The 21010-nt window shown below is 39.9% G+C and overlaps 3 protein-coding genes across 11 annotated transcripts; 1 reads left to right on the forward strand and 2 right to left on the reverse strand.

Moving 5' to 3' along the window:
- Window positions 1–81: 81 nt before the first annotated feature.
- Window positions 82–11842, reverse strand: LOC132199102 (cytospin-A-like). Of its 8 annotated transcripts, none has more exons than XM_059623572.1 (15): window positions 11799–11842; window positions 6319–6485; window positions 5481–5602; window positions 4782–5021; window positions 4505–4656; window positions 3576–4086; window positions 3327–3518; window positions 3019–3267; window positions 2794–2956; window positions 2122–2676; window positions 1433–1663; window positions 1009–1206; window positions 764–856; window positions 437–708; window positions 82–379 (listed from the first exon to the last, which is right to left on the reverse strand). In XM_059623572.1, exons 1-15 carry the CDS (start codon window positions 11825–11827, stop codon window positions 290–292), a joined length of 3264 nt encoding a protein of 1087 aa, XP_059479555.1. In that variant the 5' UTR covers window positions 11828–11842; the 3' UTR covers window positions 82–289. The 8 variants fall into 8 exon arrangements, with proteins under 8 accessions (XP_059479555.1, XP_059479556.1, XP_059479558.1 ...); XM_059623573.1 differs by lacking the exon at window positions 11799–11842 and adding an exon at window positions 11563–11763; XM_059623575.1 differs by lacking the exon at window positions 11799–11842 and adding an exon at window positions 11452–11574.
- LOC132199105 (heme oxygenase 1) lies at window positions 11503–13774 on the forward strand. Of its 2 annotated transcripts, none has more exons than XM_059623582.1 (3): window positions 11503–12064; window positions 12655–12748; window positions 12929–13774. In XM_059623582.1, exons 2-3 carry the CDS (start codon window positions 12661–12663, stop codon window positions 13576–13578), a joined length of 738 nt encoding a protein of 245 aa, XP_059479565.1. In that variant the 5' UTR covers window positions 11503–12064; window positions 12655–12660; the 3' UTR covers window positions 13579–13774. The 2 variants fall into 2 exon arrangements, with proteins under 2 accessions (XP_059479565.1, XP_059479563.1); XM_059623580.1 differs by lacking the exon at window positions 11503–12064 and adding an exon at window positions 12280–12440.
- LOC132199101 (citron rho-interacting kinase) lies at window positions 13701–20875 on the reverse strand. The gene is made up of 27 exons (XM_059623570.1): window positions 20736–20875; window positions 20247–20468; window positions 19983–20158; window positions 19753–19916; window positions 19602–19697; window positions 19369–19549; window positions 19194–19307; window positions 18981–19143; window positions 18554–18927; window positions 18213–18503; window positions 18028–18144; window positions 17797–17970; window positions 17554–17728; window positions 17377–17497; window positions 17133–17319; window positions 16848–17075; window positions 16571–16792; window positions 16017–16508; window positions 15774–15962; window positions 15572–15719; window positions 15197–15517; window positions 14939–15143; window positions 14727–14881; window positions 14456–14671; window positions 14243–14395; window positions 14069–14183; window positions 13701–14008 (listed from the first exon to the last, which is right to left on the reverse strand). Exons 2-27 carry the CDS (start codon window positions 20455–20457, stop codon window positions 13912–13914), a joined length of 5085 nt encoding a protein of 1694 aa, XP_059479553.1. The 5' UTR covers window positions 20458–20468; window positions 20736–20875; the 3' UTR covers window positions 13701–13911.
- Between the last annotated feature and the right edge of the window lie 135 nt (window positions 20876–21010).

Here is a 21010-nt window from a genome sequence, read left to right on the forward strand (position 1 = left end):
ATTATTACTTTATATTTATCTAACAACTCATCATCAAAGCTTACGATATAAAAAATAAGCAGTCTTTAGTTTCATATAAAGTTAACGCCAGTACCTTGCACGAGATCCACACTTGGACGATTTTGACGGTTAAGTTCAAGAGAAATTTCCTCACTGGCTTGCGATAATTTTACCAAGGACTAACAAATAAGTTTTGTGATTTTTTACACATAAATAAGATGAAGTTTCTTGCAAATACATAATAGTTAAAGTAGTGGACATACAGTACGAGTAGAGATAAGAGTTAAGCTTAAGTTTCAAAGTGTTTATAGACTTCCGTCACGTATGCCATGACTTGCTGCCAATCAGGTCGCTCCATGTGGGTCATCTCCACAATGCTCTGCAAAAATCAAAATAATTAATTTACTACTGATTGAATAAAAATTTTTTTACTGACCAAAGTCGTAGGAATGCCGACACTCTCAGCCGCTGAAAACGCGACTGAGAAGTTTTTCCTCTTATCAGTGGGCACGAGTGTGTTGTACGGAACAAGTGCAGGAAGGTAAGAGTGGATGAGAGCGCACAATGCTAGCCCGTCGTTCCACGAGCTGGAAAAGTTGGTAATGTCGATGCCCTTGTAGCCGGACGTCTTGGCCTGGCACCACTTGAGCAGGGCGTTGCGTTTCGAGCCGCCGTTTTTCACCAGCGCCCAAAGCGGGTCTTTCGAGGCTGAAATTAAAATTGGTTGGAATCTGATGGAATAGTTTCATTGCAATCAACTCACCAACTTCAGGATTAGAGAAGTGCCTTGGACGTTGCGTCACTGCGCTCGGCAGCTCCTCTGATTTGGTGGGCTTTACAGGCTCTTTCAGATACTCTGGAAATTTAATATAATAACAATTATTTATTAACCATTCTTAGCCAATTTTTAAGGTTGACGTTTTGCTAATCATAAGAATTTTAAAAAAAGGTACTGAATATTTGAATAGTTTTTGTCTCTTTTTGATAATGATTGAAAGGTATTTTTACCTTGGAAGCTAGTTTTTCTAGTGAGAGAAGTTCCAGAAGTTCTGTTGTTTTGTTGCTGGTCCCTCAACGGACTCTTTGAGAGTTCCACCTGTGGAGGAATGGGGGACGGCGTTGAGGGAACAGTGTTGCACGGCGACGGGCTGGGACTTGTAGGAGTGGTGACAATACTGTTGGAGGCTGAGCTGCATCGGCTCTCACCTACCAATCACAAAAATCAGAAATTAGACTTAAGTCGAGGCGATGCACACAAGAAATTAGACACATTTTGCGTAAAAAGGAGAAAAAGCTGCTATACCCAAGAGAAAGCTGTTGAAAAACCCCGTTCTACAAAAAAGCGTGCTTGTTTGTATTGAAAACCACCAAGTGCGAATACCAAGAGTGAAATTATGTATGAAACTAAATCAAAAATAAAACTGAAAAGTACCACAGTCGCCACCAGCTTTGTGGTGTTTGGTGGCATTCTCGATGCTCTCAATCAAATTCTTGACGGAGAGCCGGTTGTCAGCGATCGCGGTGCCTCTCAATCTTCTTGCGGCTGCAGCCATTTCTTGTTGCACCGACGAGAAAACGGCGTCGCATGCCGGAGTGGAGGGCACGGGCGACGGAGGGGCCTCTGTTAAGGAGGTGCTCACTGGTCGAGCGGGAGATTGTTGGGCTGAGATAGAGGAACACAGAATTTTATTGCAACTAATTGTCCGTCGCCAAAGTCGCTAACTACCAGATCAATTTAGCTTTTCTACACCAAAAACATTCTACCAGAAAAAGTAATGTTAGTAGTTTTGTTTTTACGGAAATAAGTCTACGTAAAACCTGCAATCACATGCAAAATCCGTGAACGTTATTCTTTTTAAATTCCTATCAAAATCACCGGTAAAAAATTTATGTTTGGCTCCTGAAATTTGAAAAAATGGGGAGTAAAAATTCTCATCACGTAGGGAAGAGCTGTCTTTTGCTTGAAAGTGGAAGAGGCATTTATTAAACACTCAAGAAAATCAAACGAAGCTAAGTAAGAATTTGGTAAAAAAAGCAACACACTGCATAAATGTTTTGAAAATAATATGCCACGCAAAAAAGCAAAAGCACATACACGACGGGGACACGCGGTTGACTTACTATTGAGATTGGCATTGACAAATGCAGTCATTGGAGCCACTCGAGCTGCTGACGTTTGCGTGACAGGCAAGGAAAATCTTTTTTGCAGTAATGAGGCTGTCCCTCGATTGACCAAGGGCGGAAGGTCAGGCCCGGACTTTCTCTTTTGAGAAAGGTTTGGAGAAGAATTTAAGGGGATGATTTCCGGCTCTGGAGGGCAACGGAGTTCGATCACAGGACTTTCCTCTTGGCCGAAATCGATTAAATCCGTGTTACTTGGCAAAGGCGGGGGTGGCGTGCTCGGTAAAGGTGGGGGCAGTGGAGACACCAAACACACTTTGTCGGTCTCGTCTGCATTGTTATTGATTTTGGCTGAAGGTTCGGAGTCTGAATTTGAGGGAGAAGCAGCATCATCCACGCAAGGGATTACTTTTTTGTCATGAGCATCAAAATACTCTTCAATCGAGATAAGATTTCCTTCGTCGGCAAAGTGTTCAGTGCCGTTAACTTCCTCCTTAGTTGGTCCAACACCATTGGATGGGTAGGAGTCACAGCACAGTGCTTTAGTGTTAAGTGCTGAGAATCAGCATGCATTTTATAATGATGTGTTAGACAGCGTTTAAAAGTATAAGAAGAATGTGTGTTACCAGTCCTTGTTCATGCTAAATAAAAAAAAAAAATACAAATCCTTACCCTTGGCTTTGGTCAACTCTGCTTCCAGTGATCTGTTCTTCTCCTTTAAGGCTTTGTTCTCGACAACTAATTTTGCCAGCTGCTGTTGAGCTTCTGTTTTGAAATCATTAGCTACTCTAACAGTCATCAGGAGGTCGCTTCGGAACTGAATCCATTCGTCATTCTGTAAAATAAGTCAAATTAATTAATTAATTATCCTAACAACAAAATATTAATTTGCATCACCTCTTCAGCCCTGAGTCTCTTTTCTTCATCTAATTGAGCTTGAATTGTCTTCAATTCTTCCTTTAAGGCCAAATTTTCTCTCTGTGCTTCGGAGAGTGTCGCTCGCAGCTGTCGTTTGTCCTCCAAGTGTCTTTGCGCCTGGGCGGCTTGCTCTGTGGATGCAGCTTGTGCACGTTTAGTTTCTTCCCTTTCTTGGTTGATGACAAATTCCAGTTCGGAAACTTGAGAACGAGCATTGTTGCGAGAGACCTACAAAATGATTACCAATCAAATCATATTGATAAAATGTTATGGTATAAAAAGCTAACCTTCAGTTCTTCTTGCAATGTATTAGTTGTCTCTCTAATCCTGGCAACTTCACCCTGGGCTTTGGCAAGTTGCTCCTGCAGCTCAACGATTTTCACCTCCAACTCTTCCTTCTCAGAGCGAATACTCTCGAGCCTTGATTCAAGTTGTGTTTCGTTGGCAGGAGACGTTCTGCATTCTTCCAACTCTTCAATCTAGTTATAAATGCAACATTAAAAATGTTTTTCGAAAACAAATAAATATCTCTATACCTTAGCTTTGGCGTTGGCTAGGAGGTTTTCAATTCTGTCATGCTCGATGGCTTTCTCCTGAGCCTCACGCAGAGTGGCCTCCAATCGGTCTTCAAGTCGTTTCTTATCAGCCACTCCCACTTCCACCTGAGCCTGCAGCACTGAGACCCTCTCGTTTTGTCTGGCCGAAGCAGTTTCGGCTGCCAACAAGCGTTCCTGGGCACCTCGCACCCTCGCTTCCGCAGCTTCAATCAAACCCTGATGCTCAGACCGTTCTTCGTGGAGACCTTTGATGATCTCGAGCAGTTTGGCCTCCGTGTCATTCGGAGCTGGAAGGCCTTCAGAGCAGAGCAGGGCCGTCAATGACTCAACCCTGGCCCTGCAGTCCTCAAGACGCTCAGTCTGCTTGCAAAGGGATTGAAGGACGACAGCTTTTTCGTCTGTGAGTCGAGAGTTGTCCGATTGAAGTTCAGACAGTTGATTTTGCAGATCAGCCAGTTCTTGTAAGGTTGCTTGCAATTCTTCACTTGTACTAGAAATTAAAGGTAAAAGAAAAGTTGTTAATAAATTTTATTTCAATTAAATGTGTGCAAGTAAAATTAGTGTTTTGATTAAAACTGTTATTTAATATTTTTTTTTAATTTCAAGGTTACAAATTGAAATCATTCTGATTTAATGCACATATTAAATCACATATTTGAGATGCGCCTCATGATAGGGGAATGCTAATGAGGTCAATGATAAATTCAGTGAGTGGTGCTCGAGTATAATAAAACGCGAGAGGTCTACCAACACAACGTTGCAAAAAAAATCAGCATCCCCAGAGAGCATTGCACTCTCAGGCGCTACGGGTTCTCATGTGAGACTCAACTAGGGTCAAATTAATCTGGTCCTTCGGGTCAACGGCATGAAAAATCGCATCTGAATTTCATAATGAAAATTCACAATACCTGTAGTGCGTCTCTTCCATTTGCAGAATCCGATCTTGCAGGCCAGCAACGGACACTTCGCTGCAGCTTCCTAAACTCTGGTGTTCCCAGTCCGGAGTTCCAGGCACTCCCTGCGAGCAGGTCGAGGCCAGCATGTCAGTGCCGAGCGCATCCTGATTGAAAAAAGATCAAAAATAAAATGATTGTGGGGAAAAGTACGCGATTGTTGCCCCAAAACAAAAAGTGTAAACACTCTTTTGTAAAATCGTTAATTTCAAGGTCCACTAGTCACACTTACATAGGGTGTTGGTGGCTCTGTTCCGGCGATCGACGCTGGCGCGGAGGAGTGCTGGTGGATCTGGCCGAGTAGCAATTTCTCCGTGTCCGATAGTGGTTGGAGCTGGGACGCTGTAGAATTGGCAGCAGTGGCCGCTGCCGTTGAGGCTTCGAGCTGGGCAAGCTTCGTCTTGAGGGTTTTGTTTTCGACGCGCAACTCCTTGAGCTGGACGTTGCCTGCTGCTGCCGAAGTTGCCATTTCCTGTTGATCATGGTTTTTATTTGATAACGTTTTTTACTTTTGGCTTCCTTTGACATATTTATATAAAAAGATCAATGGCAAAACAAAAAATAATTTATGTCTTTCACTACAAAATTAAAGCATTAAATTTTATTGAGATATTGAAAGAAACTTTTATTAAAATAATTTTTAATTTGAAAATTGTGGCTTTTTCAAAACGATTTAATTTTAAGAAATGTTGAAATTTAACGATAATTACTTCGAATTGTTTTAAAAAATTGCAAAGTTTGAATTTTTTTTATACTATAACGATTTGATAAATATTAACTTAATAAAGACTAATAATTTTGATTGCAAATAAAAAAAGACTCTCTTTGAAAATGTCGTTGCAACATTTCCATTTTCATAGACACTTAATAGTTCAACGACGGTCATAAAACCATGCTTCCTGCGAGTTGCGTATAAATTTTTATTGCACACCTTTTCCGCCTCTTTGAGTTCCGACTTCAGCATGTTGACCTCAGCCTGCTTGGTCTGAAGCATCTGCGTCAACTCCAGGACCTTTGCCTCGAGATCCGCCACAGCCGGGGGAGGGTTTTGGGCTGCAAGCGACGAGCATTTTATTAGCCAAACAAAAACACGCGCGGTCGACAAATTCGAAACAAACGATAAAGAATAAGTGACAGGGAGCGCGAACGAGTCAATTCAGAAATAAACATGCATCACGTCGTTTGTGACAACTAATGCGTCATTCGCGCAATTATGAAAGTAATTATGCTGGAGCGGCTAAAACTGGCTCCACAGGTTGTCTCGTTTATTCCATGCTCGGCAAAAAAAAATAATAATAAATAAACGTTGGCTATAACGATGATGATTTGGAGACAACTCGAGTTGAATTTTTACGAATGATATATAATTAAATTTAAATCTTTTGACTGACAAGAGCCAGCTTATCTCAGTGGGTGCGCCATGCTCCATTTCATCAGATTATCGCCGCTTTGATTGCAACGGTTCAAGAAAAATAAAATAACACATTAATTAAGAGCCAACGGAGAAAATTTCGCAGCCGGCAGCAGACAGACAAAAAAAGAAGAGACGACCATTTATTTTTCTGCCGCCTTGTTAACCTGCAAGTTTCCTTAAAGGGCTCTCTAATTGACCTTGATACTGCCGAGGCATTTGTAAATACCCCGCCTAAAAAGAAAAAGAGACACATCAAGGAAGCTGAAATCGGGGGCAAATAATTGCACGTATAGAAAAAATCAGGGCGTCGAAAAAACGAAAAATAATATCAAAATGCATATCACGCTTGGCATACCTAATGCAGGGCGATTTTCTGCTTGGCTCGGCGTATTGTTGGTAACGGTCTCGGGTTGCGGCGGCGGCGGCGGACGTGTCGCATTTGCACGGCCGCTCCTGCTGGCCGCAGACTTGGCCTTTTCCTGCTGAGGGGTGGCCGAGGTCGAGCCGGGCGACGTGACCGACCTGCGGAAAATAAGGCACTTCTTGAACTTGAGCATTTTGGCGGTGGTCGGTCGGTCGGTCGGGGCGAGCCGCGCGCTGTGTCACGGCAACCGCCTGTTGAACGGGTACATCGCGACTACAGCAGCTGCTGACGGCGCGGCGCCTCTCGAGGTCGTCTCGAGGAGCACCATCCGAGCGCAGCACCAGTTGTGCCAACTTTCCTCTCCGGACCCGGTTTTGCGCGATCAAAGGGGGCGAGATCTTTTTTTTTGCGGCTTGCGAGTTTCAAAACCAGATTGGAAATGCCAAGGGGAAATCAAGTTTTTAATAAAAAATTAAATTTGCATTTTTTTTAACTTCTTGAACAAAATATAGGACAGAAGTTTTTTTAACTAATTTCAACAGGATAAAGAAGCGCTGATAAAAATGCAATCAATTATAATTTATCTATTTAGAGAAGGCCAGTGTTCTGTTCAAGTTTTTAATGGGAACGTTAAATTTCCTGCAATTTTTTTATCCGTCAAATATGATCAGTTTTATTTGGCATTTTTAAGTGATTTGGCAAGTTTTTCCAACAAAGATATATATTTTTTTTAATTTGCTTTAAAAAACTCTGCCCAAAATTACAATTGATCGATCGTATTGTTTGGTGGAAAAACCAGATGTAAAACGGTGAAATTTGGGTCACAAAATATCCACACAAATACTGAGAACAATACTCAATTGATGTTTTAATTAAATAAGTTTTTAAAATTATTAATAAAATCGACTTTTTCCTCTTAGCAGTGCAAATTATTTCCTTATATGCTAAAAAACGTTTTAAAGATGCTGCAATTTTCCCCCAAACAATGAGGGGCTCTAATAATTTATGACATAATGTTCAGATTCCGCAGTTTCCGCCACAAAGCGACCGCGGGCAAAGAGGAAGAGTGACACTCCAAGGCACGGCAACAAAGCGCTTATCTCATAGAGAGTTAATTTATATTTTTCCTCGAAATGCGCGAGGGGCCCCTCTGCCTGCGAGTGTAATCTAAAAGAGCAAATAATAATAATAATCAATGGCGTCAAGGGAGAAGAGACCGACGCCTCGCTCATTCCGGCAATTCGTTGCAACCTCTCCCGTCGCCAATTTGCGTGAAAAAGCCGAGCCTTTTTTTCGGCTGCCAAATGGAAAGTCGTGAAAAATTTAGCAAAAACGCTTCTCGGAGGAGCTCGTGTTTGGGCAATTTACGGTCGAGGGAGAAAATTGCTCGCACGAAACGCAATTTTTCTCCGCGTATCCACCCGGGACGCTCGCGAAAATAAATTCTTCACTTTGCATAGAACGGAGGGGGAGGCGAAAATCTCCTAAACTATTCTCGTTTGAATTTACAACTCCGGATACACTAGACTCAGCTGATTAATTTTTTATCTCCTCTGGAAAGCGAGCTCAGGTCCCCGAAGGTGTTTTTCTTTCCTTTCGATTGATCCCGCGTGAATTTTATTAATGTTATCAGCGCGGCAAACTTCTGAACGTTGGCAGGCCGCTCGCTCGGCCCGAGATGAAATACAAAACTCATCAGGCTTAACTGTAAACTCTGCGTCTCGCTCAAAAAGAGGGGAACGAGATGCTGTGCTGCAGCAGCAGGCGGTGCTTTTCTCGCGATCTCGATCCATCAAGGACACCCAGACACCACTACCGATTTTTCTCTCGGAAATATTTATTCTTTTATAACACCGCACTCCGCAGCACCATTCGAACAAACTAATTCTCTAAAACGCTAGAGCCGGTCAATATTCGCAATCAATCTCTGCTTAAGATTGCAATTTATTAAGGTGATTTCCTAAATAAAAATTGAAAAAATACAACAAAAAAAACTTTAAACGTATATATAAACAAAATTTTATTTCGTTTTGAAAATTACTATGAACAAAAATTAATTTAGCTTGGCCTGATTTCTATCGAAGTGAAGATGAAAATTTTGTAAACAATTTTTATGAGATAATTACTAACAAGAAAGAGTTAATTACTTGGCACCAGAATAATTAATTAATTGCCGCGTACAAAGACAGGAAGTAATTTTATCGCGCGCAGCCTTGTAATGAGCTGTGAATGTTTGGAATGAAGTCACGTTCAGGAGACGATGATTACATCAATTAAAACGGACTTGTGATTAGAAATGAAGATCGAAGATAAATTGTTCGAAATTGCCAGCCGATTTGTATTATTATTTGCTCACATCCACATTGCAAATTTAAAATTAGCTTCCAGGCTTTGGCTAACAAGGAGTAAATTACACATTTGTTTTGCTTTTCAGTAGAAAATCTTTTCATCTCTAATTTAAAAATTGCTACCATTTTGTTAATTAAAAATACATTTGCTTATTTAAAAATTTTGCAATTATCGCCTCTGCCAGATTTAAATACGCCATTACACAGTTTGCGAGCGTGGGTTTGAAGAGGTTTTGGTCCAACAGGGGCTCTCGACTTCTTGAGAGCGAACGAAAAAATTAATCGAATGAAAAAAGAGGAACGCCATCTGCGCGATATATTTACATTCGTACGCCGAATAAATAATCGGGGCTGAGAAGGCGTTCGCCGGTACTTGTGACTACAGTGCGAGGTGTAAGTAGGGCGACTGGTTTCAGGGGGAGTGAGAGAGAGAAAGACACACAACATTCTCACATTCTCTTTTACAAAAATATACGTACGCAATTTTCATTCTTGGCGCGCACCTGTCGTTGGTGCTTCGATCGGCTAATGCAAGTGCACGCCGGCCGAGTTGAAACAAGAGCAGTAATGGGGCTTCACCTCGGTCTGTTTATGTCTTCGCCAAAGAAAGATTTGAGCGCACGACAAATCTCTTATTGTCGCAGTGGCGTGATTGTCGTGTCGCACTGCGACTAATTTAATTCGTACCAACCAAAAACAAAATTTGCAAAAAAATCAAAAATAAAATGCCGTTGATTTGGTTTCTTACTTTATGGTCAGTTAATTTCTATATTTTTGAAGAAATTGTTCAAATTTGTGAAAACAGCAAAAACTTTGCTGGTAGGAAATTGATAGATTTTATTTTTGTAGTAAAAGTCCACGATGATTCATGGTAATTTGAATTTAAGTCCAAATCATGGAAATTCAAAGAAAGGTGCTAAGAAAGATTGGTTTCATTTTACTTGCTTGGATGTTTTCTCAAAATCTCAAAATTTCATCCATCTGAATTTTCTTAATATTTTATGATCTTAACAAATCTATTCTTCGTTGCCTCTTGATTCATGGCACGTGTAACAAGCGGGTTGCATACTTTTGAAAAACTAAAAATAAATTAATCAAATTTTTTCGCTCGAACGTTGTGGTGGGTCTGCGCGTTAAAATTGTTGACTTTTTTAATTAATGCAAAAGTTAATTAATATTAAAAATAAAGTAAAATATAGTGATACATAACTTGACTGTTTTGAATTAGGAATAATAATTTTTTTTTTTAAATATTTTCTATTTTTATTGCATTCAAAACATCTAATTTTTGCAGCAGACTTCAGTATAGCTTTAAACTTTTTCTATAAATTTCTCAAATTAAGTAAATATAATAAATTATTGTGGATTTTTCCTTGTTCAGTGGCTAAAAATAATTTATTTTATTTAGGAACAAAACGATGGTTTGACGTCACATTCAAGTGATATTTAAGACGTTGAAAATGAAGTCAACAAGAAAAAAATAATTTATCTTCGGTCTGCTTAAAAAGATTTGAAAAATAATTTTTTTGTCCTTGGAACATCATTGGCGTCTTTCTTCGAGTTCACATATTGTCGATGACGAGTGCAAAAATCGAGTCGTATATTTTGCTCATTACACAAACATGCTCTCAAATGACACCCGAAAGCTACGTCTCAGGGTCGCCCTGAAATCGCGGCTGTTGGCTCGCCCGCCGATCGATGTGTTTGCCGATCTTAATCTAAACTGGCTCGTTTCGAAAATGACATCATTAATGAAAAGACAATTTTATACGATTTTAAAAAAAGAATGCACGTCATCGACGGTATTATTTTCCTGCTTTTTCTCGTCATTTGCACGGAGCTCGAATCTGTGGCGAGAAGCCAGAAAACAACGGCGACCACAATGCAAAAATATGCGGCGAGCATCGCCTCGGGCAGGGTTTTCTGCCACTCGAGCCGCAGTTTCATAATCACAATTTTTTTTTAAATTTGCACCAAGGTGCTGAAACTGTGCGATTTGAAAAAGATGCAAAAGGAGGGAAATAAATTCGCTTTACCTTATTTTAACCGCGGCGATGGAAAAACGAGCGTCAGGTGACCCAATTATTTGGGCAAAAAACTGCTTCTGCTCCGAAGTGCAGAACCGGAACGGCTGCGTCCCGCGAAATTTAAATTCCTCGTCATGCTCTATTCCCCGTGAAACAAAACTATTACGTTTTCACAAAACAAACCGAAATAAATGGAGCACTTTCCAAGAAGTAAATCTAAAAATTTGATGGTAATAAATATCAGGCAAATGAATGCAGTACGTGCAAGGTGAATTCGATTTCGAATCAATACCGTGTGTGTGAAGAGCTGAAGAGAGACAAATAATAAATACATAGAAGATATTGGTATGGAAGCGATGGGAGAGAAATAAATATAACTGCACCGTCGGAGAGCTCAAATCGCAGCGAGCGTGCGAGTGGAATTTCAAAACCAAAAAGGCGTGCCCGTCGATATTCAATACACTTGTTTCAAATTAACGCATCACTAATCACGCACCGAACGGCGTTTCAAATAAATAATAAAATCAAATAAGAAGTAAAAAAAAATTCAAATAAATTCATTTTAATTCTTTCGGAATTATATTGGTCTATGCATTGAAACACGGATTAGCGTTATTTTCGGGTGCCCTACAAATTTTAGATGTGGCTATGATTTTCAACGATTTTTTCCAAACATCCGCAAAATATTAATTATAAATCAACGGTCGATATGATAAGAAGATAAAGTCGCGATTTTCGTCTTATCTCACCGCAAGATAACGATGGTCGAGCGTGGTGCTGCTGCTGCTGCGTTTTGTTTTGTTGACGTTTGGAAACGCACTGACTCTACTCGCTCTTCGGTGTCTTTACTCTTTACTCACCCCTTTTTAACGGCAGCCAAGCTCATAATATTCGTTGGGCAGACCACCGGTCCACCCACCCCTTGTCGGCAGCCAGTTCGTAGTCGGCGAGAGCGAGTCGGCGGCCAGTATATTCGCGAAATCACGCGGATTCCTCACTGGACTGACAGCCCAAGGCCCAATTCTCCTTTTGTGACACTCACTGACAGCCGCAAACCGAAAACCAAGAAGAAGTGGTCCTACGCTAGACACCCCACCTGAGATCCAAAAGCTTCACTCGTCGCATCGTCGGCTAGCTGGAAACGTGCTGCAACCGAAAATCCAAAGGGTCGGCCGAACCCATCGGCCGCCGAAGAACTGCGGGCGAAAAACAACACCGACTGTGGCGAAACAATGGGCACGCGCAGAAGCAGCTATAAACTGGAAAACGTGCGAAAATCCGCCATGTTTGTCCTTTCCTGAGGCGGGAGATTGAGACGGGGGAAATTCGAGGTTTCTGGAATCGCACGCGAATGGCTTTTGGGTATAACGAAATTTCCGATTTGCTATCTTTTATGATAGCTAGATTAATTTATTATCGGCAAATGATAAAAAATTTACTTAATTTTTGCTTAATAAAAGAGGTGTATTTAATTTTCGAAACTCGGCAATTATTCCCTTTCTACTCTTGGCGTACAGAGAAATAATAATATGGAGGGTCGGTACAGTCTTTCTTCAATTAAATCTCAGTTCATTGAGCAAAATAACAACATTTCAGCAAATATACACTGTCGTCTTCGTTCATAAACGCGCAGTGACATTGATGGAGTCATTATTTCCATTTTAGTGTTAAAACGCATTAAAAAGTTTTTTTTTATAATTCACTTCATACATACCAACGCACACCTTCTCCAAAACAGGCAAGACGATATTTATTGTTCACAGCTAAATTTAACAAAAACATAATTGATAATGATGTTTAGATCAAGCTAATAAAAACTGTGTGATACATGAAATTTTAAATCTGATAAGATGAGTGCAAAATTGAAGGCCGTTTATTTTTAGGATGTACAAAGTGTACTTGAATTATCAGAGGGTAACTTAATCGTTTGACTGCCACGTTTAATTTTTCAGACAAAAATGAAGACGTTCATCCAAGAAATGCGAGAGGCGACCAGAGATGTCCATGATTTGAGCGACAAACTCGTCAACGCAAAATTGATGTTTGGTTAGTTCTATTTTTAATGATTGACGCATATAATATGATTCTCATTATTTTCTGTGGTGAATAACCGCTTGAGATCACGCTCATCTCTCAATGCTGATTATGTCAATACAGAGAAAATATATTATTATATTAAATTTTTTATCAATTTATTTTTTTAATAGTGTGCACCCTTTTTTTCAGCAATGTCCGACAACTCCGTTTGGGCAGAGGGATTGCTAATCTTTTATGAAATCTTCAAATTTCTTGAAAGTGCCATGACTCGAATGAGTAATTCCCTGGTCGGTGAGCTGGACATTGAAGGACTGAGGCGCACCGAGGCGTTTGAACGCGACTTGACTTTTTATTTGGGGGAAGACTGGAAGACGAACTACCATCCACGACTCGAAGTGGCTGCGTATGTCAAGTACCTGGAAAACTTGGAGGAAACTGACCCTCACCTTCTGATGGCTTACATTTATCACCTGTACATGGGATTGCTCTCTGGAGGGCAAATTCTACAGAAGAAGCGTCAGCTTGCTCAAAAGTTTTTCCCTTTCTTTGGAGTTAAAAATCCTACCCAAACTGAGGGCTACGCAATCACTAATTTTCAAAACAAGACCATCGCTCAAGTCAAACGGGAATTTGCAAAAAAGATGAACGAGGTTGCTAATGAATTAGATGAGGTTACCAAACAAAAGCTAATCCAAGAGAGCAGGACACTGTTCTTGAAAAACAATGAAATCATCAAAACTGTCCAAGGCGCAGACAATGTTTTTATGAAAAAAACCATAACTTTACTGGGGTTATCAATGGTTTTTGTTGGAATTATTTGGTTTGCATTAAAACAGTAAAAAGATTTGTTGGCTACACAAATTGTAGCAGTGAAATTATTGATTTCAACTTTGCAGACTATGAATGGAATTATAAATAGAATAAATTTTCTATCAACAAGTCTCAATTGGTACCTTAATAGAATATAATTTTTTTGAAAAGTTAAAATTTTATTGAATGTGTATGATAAAAAAATAAAATATTTATGTACATCGATTCGTGCAATATTTTCATTATAATCTAATCCAAAAAAACTAACAAATTAAACAAAAGTTGGCAAGAATTTCTAGATTGAGTCTATGTAAACAAGGAAAGCTGTTTTTGTATAATTTAGAACAGGAAATGCATCACCACTAAAACTGAACCCTTCTTGGACGTTCAACAACTTCATCCCCATCCAACGACTCTTCCAGTGATGAAGTGAAACTGAACTCGTCTGTTTGCAGATCGCTGTAAATAGTTGTTTGTGTTAAGATTAAACGCACTATGTTTAGAATCGTTAAGACTTACTTATCAGACACAAGAGATAAGTCGTCCGCACCTTGGCAGCTGATTTTCATAACTGTCGTCGCACCGCTTGCCTGTTGAGATGTTGCAAGGGCAGTGCCTGGACTCAATCCAAAACCTGAACCAAAGAAAAAATTAATGATCACAAAAAATAAAAAAGTCAGTTTTATTAATTACCCAAAAGCTTTGGGGAGTTGAGTGAAAGTGTACCATCATCTGTGGACACAATGCTGGCAGTGTCTTCCACGTTCATGCAGATCTTGTCAGCATTTGGCTTCACCTCATAAATGGCTGATTGGAATTGCACGAAAAGACTTGGTGCTTTGTAGACTACAAAATTTTTAGTAATATTTAGTTTTGTATTTTATTTTCATATTTTCAGTTACTCACCAAATGCGAGTGGTTTGTGAGCCCATTTGAAATCGCCAGGCCGAGATCTGTGTCCAAATGCGTCCAGGAAAACTGCCACTTCAGGCATGCACAGCATGAACTCGGGCTCAGCCTTTGCACTGCTCTTGGTGACATCAACGAGTTTGACCGGTCCCTTTGTGTTCTTCAGAGTAACTCTGACAGAGGAGAGCGATGTGTCTGATATGTCCAAAAATTCTAAAAGCCAAAGTTTTAAAAATATTTTTTTTTTTTTTTACATTTTCATCAGTACCTTCAACAGAAAAGTCCTTCAGATCAACTTCAAAAATGTCATCACAGACTAAGAGAAGGGACTGTGGAGTGAATAAGGCACTGGTTGCAGGAAACGCAGTTGCAAGGAGGCGAATTGGCTCAAACTGTGAAGATCCAAAGTTCCACTTCAAGAAACTAGGGAATGCATTGTAAATTTATGAATTCCATTTTTGATTTTACTTATTTAATTACCTGGTGTGAGAAATGTTGGCAACACACAGGAAGGTCATTTCTTTCTCATTCGTAATGGCTAGTGGGGGTGAGACAACACAAAGGTGGCACTGATCGGGCACATGGTCGACGGGCTTCAATGAGATCGAAGGCTTGGAGCATTGAGCTGCCTCAGCGGCAACAGTCAGGGCTCGCAACTCGCACTGGTACAGCGCAGACGGAGAGCCTGCAATAACAAATAAATTGATTCAAAAAATATTTCTAGCTCCGTCTGCTTACCAGTGATGAAAAGAGCGATGCCCAGATGGGGAACAATGGAAATGTGCTTCACTTGAGTGACACCAGCAATGTGCACCAACTGAGAGCCAGCAGATTTGGAATGCAAGCTGTAAAGCCCTTCTACGGTGCCAAGTAGGGTGACCTGCTCAGTGAGTGAAACGGCACAATTCGTGGTGATTCGGCAGTAATCAGGCAGAGTGCGCTGTTCCATTATGATAGGGCAGTTTCTGGACGGAAACAAAGGTTTATTTTCCTCAAATTCCACTTTTTTAGGGGGCTCAGTGATTGCTTTTGGTGGAGCCACAACGGGTTCCCTTTTGGCTGCAAATTTTTAGTTAATATCGATATATTTATTTAAATTTGGCTACAGAATACCCGTCTTTGTAGGAGTCGGAGTTGGGCGACCGTCCCAGGTCTTTGACTTGTCCTTGGCACTCATTGGTGTGGCGAGATTCTTGTTTGGGAATGGCGAAGGCGCCACATTCTCTTTAGGGTGTATTCCAAAAATTTTGTCGGCCAAGGTCTGATTTTAAAAACAAAATAAATATTGCGATTATAATTTCATTTTTCAACAAACCCTCTTCTTCTTTCCAGCCTCACTCTTTGATTGCAAAAATACTATCAGTTTGTTTTGCTGGGCCAACTGAGCATCCATTTTTAAAATTTTCTCATCATAGCGAATTTTCAAATTCTTCATTTGCTCCTCCAGGTCAGAGATTTTTTCACTGCTCTCTTTCAAAGACTGGCTGGATTTAGACAGGGAAGCCTACAAGCAAATAATTAGCAAAATAGAATATTTAAAATTAAATTGATCACTAACAGCAATTCTGTCAGCATTGTCTCGGGCTGTTTGCAAGTCAGTCAGAGTTTCTGAAATTTCCTCCTGCAAGTCAGCATTCTTCTCCTTTAGAGACTCAACCACTTGGCGCTGCTCCCTTGTGTGGCGATCACTCTCGCAAAGTGTCTCTTCAAACTCGTTGATTTGCAGTATGAGCTGCTCATTCTGATGTCGCGCTTCTGTGATCTGGCTTTTTAATTCTTTGATATCTTCCACAGCGTCAGTTTCGCGCATTGCAGCTTCCTCCTTCACTTCGGCCAGTGTTTCTTCGAGCACCTTCTTAGCGGCACTAAGCTCGTCAGCCTCTATAATCTTAGCATTGAGATCAGCTCGAATTTGTTTCAGTTCTTCTTTGAGCCTAAAAACTTCTTGTTTCCCTTGCTCAATTTGAACTTCGTAAGCAGCTCTAAGTACTTCTGAATCATCAAGCTGTTGCTCTTGTTCAGTGCAAACTTCTCGTAGCGCAGCATTATTCTGTATAGTAAAGACAAAACTGTTATATATGTCAATGAGATCCCAAAACTAGTTTTACTGACCTCCTTCAAAGACTCCATCTGGGCTCTTAGTTGAGCGACTTGAGATGTAGCGCTTAGCGCATTGCCCTTGCTAGTTTCAGCCTCCTTTTTCAAGATGTCTAAAGAGTTTTGCAGTTTTGTTACAAGATTGGTCTTCTCTCCCAACTGATGCTTCAAAGACGAGAGCTCTTGTACCTTTTCTATAAGATTTGAATGAAGGTCGTTCTCCTTCTTCCTCAAATTCTGCAAGGCAAAACAGTTTTTTTGTTTTTCATAAAACTTGTTTTAGTGTGCATACCACAATATCAGAAGCTGACTTTGACATGGTCAATTCATTTACATCCAGCTTTTTCTTTAGACTGTACAATTCCTCTGATGCAGTCTTCAACTTTTCTTCAGTCTCAGCTAACTTTTGCTCAAGCTGTGTTTTATCTTGTTCCAAGGATTTGGTTAAAGCTTCTGAGGTTTTCAACTCTCGTTGTGTAATGCGAAGATCTAACTTTACATCAGAGAGCTCCCTCTCTTTCTGTTGAATGAAAAAAAAATATGAAAATCCTAGAAGACTCAATGATTTTGTTCTTACCTTATAGAGATCAGTTTGCGCTGTTCGACAAGCTTGCCTATCAAGAACAGCACCTTCTCGAGATTTTTCTAACTGAGTCTCCACGTGTTCCAGCTGGGCTTTCAAACAGTCAAGCTCTCTCAGGGAGGCAGCTGGGGTTTCAACGCTTTCAGGTGGTGATAAGCTGAAAGTAGCAGCAATCGACAATCTGAAAATGACAAAATATTATTCCATCTATCTATACCTATAATTTAAAAAAATTTACCGTTTCGATTGGTTCAGGTCATTGGACTGCAAGTTCTCATTCTCCTCTTCCAGTTTTTCAATCCTATCTTCCATTTTAACCAAACATTCTTCCAGCGATTCCAGTTTTTGCTGTTGTTCGTCTGATATTTAAATACACAACAATGAGTCATTAACAAACAAAATGTTCCATTGTTACCATCTTTGTCTTTAGCTGCTGATAGTTGAGATTGGAGCTCTCTTTTCTCTCGACGGACTTTGCTCAGATCTTTCTCTAGCTCGGCTACTTTGTTTTCTAAAGTATTCTCTCTCTGTGTATTCTTCTTGCTATCTTCCAATTCCAATACAGAGGAGTCTAATTCAGCTTGCATTTTCTGCAAAGAAAAAAAAATAGATATATTTTAGTTTCTTTTTGATTAGGATGAATTTCTAAATAATAAACCTTAATTTGACTTTCGTATTTTCTACATTCCGACTGAAGTTTCTTATCAGCCTCCTTCAAAGTTTGCTTAGTCTGTTCCAACTGAACTGCAAGGTTGCTTTTTTCATTCTCCAGTTTAACAAGGCGTCTCTCAAGTACACTCTTTTCGTCGTTCAAAGTTGATACAGTATTTTCCTATTAAAAAGATAATAAAAATAAATGATATTTCTTTTCAAAATAAATTCAATATACTAAAGAAACTGATTTGTTCTGAAGATCAGAGAGAGAGTTTTGCAGTCGGGCCGACTCATTTTTCAATTCTGATATTTTCTCTGCACCCTCCATAAACGTCATAGTTTCCCTCCTTGCCTATTTGTATTTATTATTATTTATTTTAGAATTAAATCTAATTTGTGATTTATAAAGGAAGATATTACCCTTGTTATGCTGCTCTTTTGCTGTTGCAAAAGTGTTTCAAGTCTGCTATTGGCATCTCGTTCAGCCTGCAGTTGATCTTCTTGATTTTTGAGTTTTTTCTCCAGATCTGTCAGCTTGGCATCACTTCCACTGAGATTTTTCTGTGCTTCTTCTAGTTGTTTATTTAAGTTCAAAACCTGTTGCTGGGACATGGTTTGCCACTTAGCCTTCATGCTCTTCACCATTTCAAGGGCTTTGCTCTCAACTTCATGCCTTTCATTCCTCTCCTTCAGAATTGTTTTGTGGTACTCCTAAACATAAAGGCTTAAGAAAGTATAATTTTTTATAGTGGTAAAATTACATTTGCTTTTCTTGTCACTTGCTCTAGCTTAGTTTCTGCCTCTCGACGACTAGTCATGGCCTCCTCAATGATTTTTTCCTTCGTCTTCAGCAAATCTTTCATGGTTTTTAATTCCCTAGCTCGTGCAATGTCAGGATGTTCGGACTTAGAGCGTCTTGGACTAAGATATTCGGTAGGCATGGATGTGGGCAAGGATGACTGGATTGCCAACTGGTTTGGATTCAGGGAAAATCCAACAAACGGTAGTTGGCGCCCAGAGAAAATCTTCTTGGTCATGAAGTCCTCTGTAAGAGGGCTAGGCGAATCATCCACTGGCAAGTTGAAGTTTGACACATCTGTCTCACTTTCAATCATAGGTATGTAAGGTGGAACGGCTGGATTAATCCAAAATCATAAATATGCATAAAATTTAAACAGCAAAAGTTACTTTCTCTCATGGAGTTCCATGGTGTTCCAATGAAAAAGGAATGCTTCTTGATCTGCATGGCATTTAGTCTTGAAGGTGCTGGAGAAAGCAGACCAGCAATCAGTTGACGGATCTCCTTACTTTCACCAAAACCACTTGGGAATGTTAAATTTTCAGAGCCCATCTAAAAGATATTTCTAAGCTTTTTTAACAATTCAATAATAAAAACAATACCTCATGGGCAAGAATGTTACAGTACAGTTGTGTTCGATTTTCATTACTGAACGGAGTGACGCCGAAAATCATCTCGTAAGCAATTACGCCAAGAGACCAGAAGTCACACTCAACCTATGAAAGCCAAAATAGTAATTACACTAAGATATAATTAAAGCAGACAAGAAAAACATACACCATATTTTCCACCTTCACCAGCAGCAGCTTGAAGCACCTCCGGAGCAATGTACTCTGGAGTGCCAACAGGCATTCGACTGTCAACCTTTCCATGCTTGTTCAGCTTTGCAGCTGATCCGAAGTCGGCAATTTTGACATGACCACAGCGATCAAGCAAAATGTTGTCGGGTTTGATATCCCTAGAATTTTGGTCTGTATTAATCATTAAAACACACAAATAAATTATTTTACCTGTGGGCATAGCCTAATTCATGCAAACTGATTATGGCTAGCAGTGTTTCTGCGATGTAAAACTTTGCCATCTCTTCAGAGAGAAATCCTTGGAAACTATATAAAATCCAAAATGATTTTCTTAATGCAAAATTATTTGTATTATTCATACTTGTCAAGGACTCCACTCAGGTCGCCTCCAGGCAAGTATTCCATCACTAGGTACAAATACGATGTGTCCTGGAAGGAATATTTTAGATACGGCAGCCACTCCGATGCAGCGCAAGGCCGAGAAGCCAATGCCAAGATGTCTCTCTCCTCCTCATATGAACTAGCCTAAGTACAATTTAAAATTAATTTTAATTTAACAAATGCAGAGGCAGAGTTTTTCTGAAATAGTACCTCTTTATGCCCATTGGGACACAGTTTTGGCATTTTCTTCATAGCATAGAGACAAGCAGTCTCCTTTTCTCGGACGAGCTCGATTTTTCCAAAATTTCCCTTGCCAATTATTGAAACAATGGAAAAGTCACTGGTATTGACGCGAGATAATTTAATATCTTCGACAGTTGTTCCAACTGGAAAGCAATTATACAATCAATAATTCAAACCTTAAAGAGGATTGCTAAAAATAATTATTGCTTCTTTTGTTTTGCGGTCACTTACACTTTTCGACGAACTCAGAAATCGCAGGTTCCTTTCTCAAGGATTCCTTTTTGCATTCATCGTAGAGGGCCACGAGAGCGTCTTGCAAGGCGTCCGTATTCATTTTGGAGTTGACTTCATTGCCACCCTTGTCAAAAGGTGATTGCAATCGAAGGTTCAAGCACGCCACCCTTGTAGCAACGGACTCGTTGCTCGACTTCGGTTTATCCATTTTTCAGGAATCTGCACGAGTCAAAGTTAAATACATCAATTCTTGATAAATGAAATCGTAGCATAAACAAATCTCCAAGCAAAATTTTTGGCGAATGAAAATGAAAAAAATTGAATTGCATCCGTTTGCAGCTAATGTAAACAAAAATCAAATTTTCTTCAAGCAGGTGAAATTTAATTTTCAATTATTACAATCTCCGCAGGCTATCTAAGGCATGAAATATAAAAATTTGAAGTAAAATATCACAAGCACCTTCAAAAACAATTGTCACGACTCACCCTTCATTCAGCTTCCCTGAAAAATGAGCCCTTTTTTCAAGGGCAGACGTATTTCCAGTACCAGCCGGCTGATTTTTAACGTTCGCTTAGTTTTGCCTCCAAAAACAAGCAAAGCTGCAACGCGATTGGTCGGGGGCCTCCACTTCTTGCGCTCTCATTGGCTCTTTCATAGATTAGTAACGACATTTCTAGCGGGAAGCTATTTGCACGTACTCTCCGTTGAGCAGCACCTTTCAAAGCAAGGTTTCAAAGATCGAGCTACCCCCACCCCTTGG

The sequence above is a fragment of the Neocloeon triangulifer genome, unplaced genomic scaffold, assembly GCF_031216515.1.
Source record: "Neocloeon triangulifer isolate White Clay Creek 2 clone unplaced genomic scaffold, ASM3121651v1 ptg000013l, whole genome shotgun sequence".
NCBI classification, from domain to species: domain Eukaryota; kingdom Metazoa; phylum Arthropoda; class Insecta; order Ephemeroptera; family Baetidae; genus Neocloeon; species Neocloeon triangulifer.